The 9334-nt window shown below is 31.6% G+C and overlaps 1 protein-coding gene across 1 annotated transcript; it reads right to left on the bottom strand.

The window, feature by feature from the left end:
• Positions 1-1590: 1590 nt before the first annotated feature.
• On the bottom strand, positions 1591-3982 carry LOC119075952 (serine/threonine-protein phosphatase 4 regulatory subunit 2). Its single transcript, XM_037182518.1, has 4 exons — positions 3632-3982; positions 3291-3479; positions 1846-3229; positions 1591-1812 (listed from the first exon to the last, which is right to left on the bottom strand). The coding sequence occupies exons 1-3, from the start codon at positions 3843-3845 to the stop codon at positions 1866-1868; spliced, it is 1767 nt and encodes a 588-aa protein (XP_037038413.1). The 5' UTR covers positions 3846-3982; the 3' UTR covers positions 1591-1812; positions 1846-1865.
• Between the last annotated feature and the right edge of the window lie 5352 nt (positions 3983-9334).

Below are 9334 nucleotides of genomic sequence, written 5' to 3'. Positions count from 1 at the left end.
TTTTCTACTCGTAAAACTCTGAGACTTTGCCGAAGAAAGTAATTCTCTATCTTTCATAGCCCAAAAAAAATATTAGTCCTTTCATCCTACGCTCGAGTAGCTCAAAATTTGGTCACTCTAATCACTCTAGCTCAAACGAATCTGATCCGATTTTTTTAATTATTCACGCCTCTGTAGGTTTCAATACAGCTAAGCTACAGCTGAAAACGCGTTCCCGACCCTCGAAAACCACACTCAGAAACCACTTCGATGCCAATATAACAAAATTCTGGTTTTTCCTGGGGTAATGGCGTATCACATATTCATTTTTATGCCCACCCTGAGGTTCCTGCAAAATTTCATGGAGATTGGCTGACTAGTTTCCGAGATCGACCGTCGATAGATAAATAGATAGATAGATAGAAACATACAGAGTAAGTTGAAAGATTTTGATTGTTTGGGAAAAGTCAATTTGGTATATTTTGTATGAAAACTGACCAATTTCAAAACGATGTATCTCCGGCAATCCTAAACTTACATAGTCGAGTGATAGCTCGTTTTGCTCGTATTTGAAGCGAGAATATGATAGAATATGTTTTGTGGTGATATAAACCAAAGGGTAGAAACTGAAATGTTCGGCTATATATAGTTGCCGCGTCTCAAAAAATTTTCTTCGTTCTTTTTTTTGGAAGTTAGACTGCGTCAAGTCCTCCGCTAACGCTCCGGACATGATGACTTGATTTCGATGTATGAGTTAAAACCCACTAAAGGCTTCAAATTTGACTGACCAGTGTTCATGCTCGGAGTAGTGCTGTTCCAAAAGGGATTTGAAACGCGTAACCAAAGTTTGGAACGTTGAGAGTAATGGAAAATAGTAAATTTGTAGCCTACATTTAGGCGAAGAAATATTGCTTTTTTGATGATTTCTCTGATTGGTTTGTGGTTGATACGTTATCCTACTTGGAGAAACCTTTGCAGATTGTGTGTATTTATGTAACCTGCGCAAAGGTTTCTCCAGGGGGTAAGGTATGTCACAGAAACCAATTTTTCCTATAAAAGTTTAAGACATTTTTGCGTGCTTTAAGAAGCACCGATGCTTTGCTAAAAAACAACCACTTGGGCGTTTTTTAATTTCTAGATTTTAGTTTACTTTTGATGGTATCTTTCCACCAGAATCCTGTTTCAAAAATTGAGGATCGCAATAACGACTATAAATGGATTCTGAAAATGAAATACGAGACAAGCAAATGTAGGCTACAATTTTAGCTAAGTACTGACAACAGTAGCTATTGGTGACAAATCAAGAAAAACTACACTTTCCCTGTTTTCCCGCAAAGTATCGAAGCACTGAAGGCAATGCAAATCTTCAGCGGATAAAAAAAAATCGAAGCCCAAGTTTCAGGTGAATTGGGTGCAGCGTCATTATTTCGTTTGGTGCAGAATGTGGTGGATTTGGCAGCATGAATGTTGGAATAGTATTTCACCACTGCGAAAATTCTAATGAATCCGTAAGTGCTACAAAACTTGGGTTCCGTTTATTTTTGCCTTACCTTTTCACTGGCACAGCATGTCGGACTAGTTAGCGAAAGAGTCAAAACGCAAATTCAGTCAATTTCTTGATGCGTAGCACATTTATTGGTTTGAAATTAAAATAATGGAAATGAAAATTCCGTTGGCAATGGGGCAATTTCGTCTTCAGTTAATTTAAAAACACAGAACAAAACAGAGAGAGAAAATATGTTCCTTAATTGCGATAAAAAAAAACGCGCCATACAATCGATGACTGTAATCTCACCGATGATGATCCAACAGAATTTTTTGTTTTGTTTCCGGAAAAAAACTATGTCCGTGAGTTCCATGTGTGTGTAAATAACGCCTCTCCCCATCTACAGATCTTGATCCATCGAATTATTTTCGAGCACATCCATTTGTTCGTCCGCAGCCGGAATGCTTTGTGTGGCATCCATAGCCGAATCTACATTCGTTGATGCTAACACTGGTGCTATCGTATCTTCAACGGCCATTTGTTCGGCACCGTCAATCGATGGAATCATTTCGACATCTGTTTCCGCCAGAGTAACCGGCGAGTCCAGTAAAGTCTGTTCAGCATCGGCTACGATTGGCTCAATGAGTGCATCTTCGTCCACCTCTTCCTCCTCCTCATCCAATGCATCGAGATCATTTGATAGTGTTGAGGCTAGCGACGATATTGTGTTACCGGTTGACGCTGTATCGTTGTTCGGATCGTCAGCTGCATCCAATTCAAGTTCTGCATCGGTTGGAATGGCTGCAGTGTCATCGTCAACTGTTTGATTATCGACAGTAGTCGGTGGTTCATCGACGACCGGCGCTGCTTCACTAGTTGTGGTTGGTTCGTCAACAATCGGCAGAACGGTTGCCACACTGTCAGTCGTTTCTATATTCTCTTCTAGTAATACTGCTTCGGATAGAGGTTCTGTTACTTCGACGGGGCGTTGATCATCGTCCGAAATCACCGCTTCGTCCGATGGAACTTTATCGATCGCAGCAATATCAAGTTGATCCGTATCGGACGTTGATTCAGTGGACGACTCATCGATTTTTACTAATTTTGCTGCCGTTGGCTGACATTCTTCGTCGTCGTCATCACGGTCCAGTGCATGTTTCTCTGACTTCTTTTCGACAACACTCTCTTTATCATCCACGGCTTCTGTTGTCGCTACTGCACTACTTTCAGCATCTGTTTCGGAAATCACTTTTCCATCTACTTCCTCAGTTGCAGTTTCCTTTGGTTGTTCTGTGTCCGGAATGACTGGTGAGGCTTCGACGATCGGTTCACTGACGGCTGCACTTTCTTCCGGCAAACTTTCAGCAAGTTCCGCCGGTTGTACTTCCACCTTAACAGGTTCAACACTGGCACTGGAATTATCCGTTTTGTCCTCGGTCGCTTCTTCCTTAACGTCTTCGATTGTGTCATTTAACTCGTCGCTGTGATGACCGTTTGTGCTGGAAGTAGCGTCGTCCGTAGTGACCGTCTCGTCAGACTGTTCGCTTGTACCCTCTTCAGTCTTAGTTTCTGTATTCAACTCGTCTGTGCTCGGTTCTAGTTCTGCTTCGACGGTCTCTTTCTCATCCATCGACGTAACACAGCTACCGCTCGGTTCTTTGTCCATTTCCACGTCGACATTGATGTCCATCAGTGGATCGCCATTGATTGAGTCACCATTTTCACTGCCCATTGTTCGGTGACCCGGTTCAACGGTACTGACAACTGTAAATATGGTTGTGTGTTAAGGGTGGCGCATACAAACAACGGGAAAGTTGATCTTTACCCAAAATGTTCTTTTCCAGCGCTCGCATAAATTTGTCCAATCGGCAGTAGTGCTTCTTCGGATCGCTCAGCAGTTCGCTGAGTCTTTGGATTGTGAATGGAGCTGCATTGAATAGGTCGAATCGTTCCAGTAATATGGTTTTCATGGTGTCATAGTTGAAGGGGTCTACGTTCCGACTGATGGGCAAATCTGAAACGATGAAAAATGGATTGAACGAGAGACCGTTTCGCGTTATGTCGCCATCCGTTTGTGTGTGTCCAAACAAAGTGTTTCCACATAACCTCACAAACAGAAAATTGGGAACTCGAACGAATTCAATACGGAATCAGGGGCGGACTTACCTTCCGTTCGTGGTGTTGTATCATGGAAGTCCTTTAATACGTGCGCCAGTTTCTCGCGGAAAAAGTACTGTACTTTCGACCAAGTGTACACCGAATCGCCCGTCATTGCAACATGAGATAAGTAACCGTTCAATTCGTCCGGAATTGTTTTCGATTTTTGCTTTGTGTAGCGCTCCAATATTTGCAGAATTTCTTCAGCGTTTTCAAGGTCCATGATTGCGTCGGTTTCGGATATTTTCTCGAAATTTTTGTTTTATTTCGGCAATGCAACCGTACAAAGCGCTTGACTGACAAAATAATATTTATTTCAGTCAAATTTCGGCGGCGGTGGCGCATTGTATTGTTGATTGTTTTGTTGCGGAACAAAATACCGATCGGAGTGGCGCCATCACTCGATCAATGCAGGTATTAACAAATTTCGACTGCTTTCAAAATTCGATTTTTGCACCTTCGTCGTCGATGACCAAACGTAGAGGAAAAAGTGTTGAATAGGCTCTCACAATCAAACAAGGTACATTGATAAGCATTTAATAGAGCCTGAAGTCGTCGATTTGTTTTTTAATTCGATTTTTTGTTTTCAATATTTTACGAAAATCTTTGATGAGCGCCATCTACATGTCATTTTCATTCAAGCGAAAATAGTCATTCAGTCGAGAAAAATCGCTCAGCAAAGACACATTTCAGGTTGCACACTCTTCGTCGGTACAGAAACGTCCATATTCACATCTGTTATCGATGTCAACGACAAAAAGCTAGTAGTGACCCACAGGTTAATGTGGTGTTATAATATCGTGTGACATGGTTAGACGAAGTAAAAGATTTTGTATGAAGAACTAGGCGATACTTTAAACAATAGAAGTGAAAGACCACGACACATTCGCCGTTTCTAAAAGCCTAAAAGTCGCATCCAATTGTCCAATTGTCAATTTCGCATCACTTAAATAGCTTAACATATCAGCCAAAAATTAACTTCGGTTTTCACATACCGAGCATACCGACTCATATTCAAACTGCGACTCGGATTTTTTATTGTTCTAAAATCTTTTTAAAAAAATCTAAATTCTGATTAAGTCAAATCCTGCACGTAGAGATAATCTGCCTTTACGTTTACACAACGACGTATACAAGATTTCTGGTGTTGGATTGCGATGCGAGATTTTAAAATTTTTCATTTTGAAAATCTTACCGGGAGGTGAGGGAAAACAGGTCATGTAAGAAAATTTGCAGTAAGGCTTCAAGTGTATTGAGTTGGTCGATCAGTAGTTATTGGCGAGAAAGCGAGCAAAGCAGCGTGTTTTGGGTGTTTTGCATGTTTTTCACTAGTTTCTCTAGCATATCTCTGGATGGTTTCCCTTGAAAATTGTGTGAGGTATTCTTTTGAAAAACTACCGAAATCGGATGCGGATTTTTTTGTATGTGCTTGTGCATAGATAGGTCAATTACCTTTCTAATGACAGCTCATCGTTTGTTCTTGACATCGATTCCGATCAAAGTATATAAATGACTGAAGGTAATGTAAGTCCACGAAACCCAACATTCATGCTATCATATTTATCACATTCCGTCAATTCCAGTGACGCGCTGACTATCAAAAGGCCCTTCGGGGAAATCGGGAAAAGGTCAGTAACATTCGAAAAAGTCACCTTTTTATATAAAAATGCAAAAAACCGATCGGGAACCGCCCGAACTCTCAGTATGGCCAGCCCGGCACTGCGGCACTGATCAATTCAATATAAATCGTTTGCGTCACACCGAGTGAAATATGACACTGGCCTGAAATTCACCCGAAATTTTCGATTTATTGGGTTTGGTGATTTTCAATGATATTCAGTCCATATATGATCAGGGCTTATTATTGGGAATTTCAGTTCTCAAAATTCTAAAAATTCTTAAAAAATTCTAAAATTTCTCAAAATTCTCAAAAGTTCTTAAAAAATTCTTAAAATTCTTAAAAATTCTTAAAAATTCTTAAAAAATTCTTACAAATTCGTAAAAAATATTTGGCATTTACAGTCGAAGAAAAATAGATTTCGGTTATTGGGAATTTCAGTTCTCAAAATTCTAAAAATTCTTAAAAAGTTCTAAAATTTCTCAAAATTCTCAAAAATTTTTAAAAAATTCCTTAAATTCTTAAAAATTCTTGAAAATTCTTAAAAAATTCTTAAAAAATTCTTACAAAATTCTTAAAATTCTTAAAAATTCTTAAAAATTCTTAAAAAAATTCTTAAAAATTATTTTGCATTTACAGTCGAAGAAAAATAGATTTCGGTTATTGGGAATTTCAGTTCTCAAAATTCTAAAAATTCTTAAAAAATTCTAAAATTTCTCAAAATTCTCAAAATTTTTTAAAAAATTCTAAAAATTCTTAAAAAATTCTAAAATTTCTCAAAATTCTTAAAAATTCTTGAAAATTCTTAAAAATTCTTAAGAAATTCTTAAAATTCTTAAAAATTCTTAAAAATTCCTACAAATTCTTAAAAATTATTTTGCATTTACAGTCGAAGAAAAATAGATTTCGGTTATTGGGAATTTCAGTTCTCAAAATTCTAAAAATTCTTAAAAAATTCTAAAATTTCTCAAAATTCTCAAAAATTTTTAAAAAATTCTTAAAATTCTTAAAAATTCTTAAAAATTCCTACAAATTCTTAAAAATTATTTTGCATTTACAGTCGAAGAAAAATAGATTTCGGTTATTGGGAATTTCAGTTCTCAAAATTCTAAAAATTCTTAAAAAATTCTAAAATTTCTCAAAATTCTCAAAAATTTTTAAAAAATTCTTAAAATTCTTAAAAATTCTTGAAAATTCTTAAAAATTCTTAAAAAATTCTTAAAATTCTTAAAAATTCTTAAAAATTCCTACAAATTCTTAAAAATTATTTTGCATTTACAGTCGAAGAAAAATAGATTTCGGTTATTGGGAATTTCAGTTCTCAAAATTCTAAAAATTCTTAAAAAATTCTAAAATTTCTCAAAATTCTCAAAATTTTTAAAAAATTCTTAAAATTCTTAAAAATTCTTGAAAATTCTTAAAAATTCTTAAAAATTCTTAAAATTCTTAAAAATTCTTAAAAATTCCTACAAATTCTTAAAAATTATTTTGCATTTACAGTCGAAGAAAAATAGATTTCGGTTATTGGGAATTTCAGTTCTCAAAATTCTAAAAATTCTTAAAAAATTCTAAAATTTCTCAAAATTCTCAAAAATTTTTAAAAAATTCTTAAAATTCTTAAAAATTCTTAAAAATTCTTGAAAATTCTTAAAAATTCTTAAAAAATTCTTAAAAATTCTTAAAAAATTCTTAAAAATTCTTAAAAATTCTTAAAAAATTCTTAAAATTCTTAAAAATTCTTAAAAATTCCTACAAATTCTTAAAAATTATTTTGCATTTACAGTCGAAGAAAAATAGATTTCGGTTATTGGGAATTTCAGTTCTCAAAATTCTAAAAATTCTTAAAAAATTCTAAAATTTCTCAAAATTCTTAAAAATTCTTGAAAATTCTTAAAAATTCTTAAGAAATTCTTAAAATTCTTAAAAATTCTTAAAAATTCCTACAAATTCTTAAAAATTATTTTGCATTTACAGTCGAAGAAAAATAGATTTCGGTTATTGGGAATTTCAGTTCTCAAAATTCTAAAAATTCTTAAAAATTCTTAAAAAATTCTTAAAAATTCTTAAAAATTCTTAAAAATTCCTACAAATTCGTAAAAAATATTTTGCATTTACAGTCGAAGAAAAATAGATTTCGGTTATTGGGAATTTCAGTTCTCAAAATTCTAAAAATTCTTAAAAAATTCTAAAATTTCTCAAAATTCTCAAAAATTTTTAAAAAATTCTTAAAATTCTTAAAAATTCTTGAAAATTCTTAAAAATTCTTAAAAAATTCTTAAAATTCTTAAAAATTCTTAAAAATTCCTACAAATTCTTAAAAATTATTTTGCATTTACAGTCGAAGAAAAATAGATTTCGGTTATTGGGAATTTCAGTTCTCAAAATTCTAAAAATTCTTAAAAAATTCTAAAATTTCTCAAAATTCTCAAAATTTTTAAAAATTCCTACAAATTCGTAAAAAATATTTTGCATTTACAGTCGAAGAAAAATAGATTTCGGTTATTGGGAATTTCAGTTCTCAAAATTCTAAAAATTCTTAAAAAATTCTAAAATTTCTCAAAATTCTCAAAATTTTAAAAAAATTCTTAAAATTCTTACAAATTCTTGAAAATTCTTAAAAATTCTTAAAAAATTCTTAAAATTCTTAAAAATTCTTAAAAATTCTTACAAATTCGTAAAAAGTATTTTGCATTTACAGTCGAAGAAAAATAGATTTCGGTTATTGGGAATTTCAGTTATCAAAATTCTAAAAATTCTTAAAAAATTCTTAAAAATTCTTAAAAAATTCTTAAAAATTCTTAAAAATTCTTAAAAATTCCTACAAATTCGTAAAAAATATTTTGCATTTACAGTCGAAGAAAAATAGATTTCGGTTATTGGGAATTTCAGTTCTCAAAATTCTAAAAATTCTTAAAAAATTCTAAAATTTCTCAAAATTCTCAAAAATTTTTAAAAAATTCTTAAAATTCTTAAAATTCTTGAAAATTCTTAAAAATTCTTAAAAAATTCTTAAAATTCTTAAAAATTCTTAAAAATTCCTACAAATTCTTAAAAATTATTTTGCATTTACAGTCGAAGAAAAATAGATTTCGGTTATTGGGAATTTCAGTTCTCAAAATTCTAAAAATTCTTAAAAAATTCTAAAATTTCTCAAAATTCTCAAAATTTTTAAAAAAATTCTTAAAATTCTTACAAATTCTTAAAAAATTCTTAAAATTCTTAAAAATTCTTAAAAAATTCTTAAAATTCTTAAAAATTCTTAAAAATTCTTACAAATTCGTAAAAAGTATTTTGCATTTACAGTCGAAGAAAAATAGATTTCGGTTATTGGGAATTTCAGTTATCAAAATTCTAAAAATTCTTAAAAAATTCTAAAATTTCTCAAAATTCTCAAAATTTTTAAAAATTCCTACAAATTCGTAAAAAATATTTTGCATTTACAGTCGAAGAAAAATAGATTTCGGTTATTGGGAATTTCAGTTCTCAAAATTCTAAAAATTCTTAAAAAATTCTAAAATTTCTCAAAATTCTCAAAATTTTTAAAAAATTCTTAAAATTCTTAAAAATTCTTAAAAATTCTTGAAAATTCTTAAAAAATTCTTAAAATTCTTAAAAATTCTTGAAAATTCTTAAAAATTCTTAAAAAATTCTTAAAATTCTTAAAAATTCTTAAAAATTCCTACAAATTCTTAAAAATTATTTTGCATTTACAGTCGAAGAAAAATAGATTTCGGTTATTGGGAATTTCAGTTCTCAAAATTCTAAAAATTCTTAAAAAATTCTAAAATTTCTCAAAATTCTTAAAAATTCTTGAAAATTCTTAAAAATTCTTAAGAAATTCTTAAAATTCTTAAAAATTCTTAAAAATTCCTACAAATTCTTAAAAATTATTTTGCATTTACAGTCGAAGAAAAATAGATTTCAGTTATTGGGAATTTCAGTTCTCAAAATTCTAAAAATTCTTAAAAAATTCTAAAATTTCTCAAAATTCTCAAAATTTTTAAAAAATTCTTAAAAATTCCTACAAATTCTTAAAAATTATTTTGCATTTACAGTCGAAGAAAAATAGATTTCGGTTATTGGGAATTTCAGTT

The sequence above is a fragment of the Bradysia coprophila genome, unplaced genomic scaffold (assembly GCF_014529535.1).
Source record: "Bradysia coprophila strain Holo2 unplaced genomic scaffold, BU_Bcop_v1 contig_232, whole genome shotgun sequence".
NCBI lineage: Eukaryota > Metazoa > Arthropoda > Insecta > Diptera > Sciaridae > Bradysia > Bradysia coprophila.
This window is presented reverse-complemented; position numbering and strand designations above follow the sequence as displayed.

Excerpts from the sequence above, each read along its gene's own strand:
- LOC119075952 (XM_037182518.1), bottom strand. The coding sequence starts at position 3,845 with ATGGACCTTGAAAACGCTGAAGAAATTCTGCAAATATTGGAGCGCTAC. Across the intron at positions 3,480-3,631 it reads TACAACACCACGAACGGAAG|ATTTGCCCATCAGTCGGAAC; the intron begins GTAAGTCCGCCC and ends TCATCGTTTCAG. Across the intron at positions 3,230-3,290 it reads GCTGGAAAAGAACATTTTGG|TTGTCAGTACCGTTGAACCG; the intron begins GTAAAGATCAAC and ends CCATATTTACAG.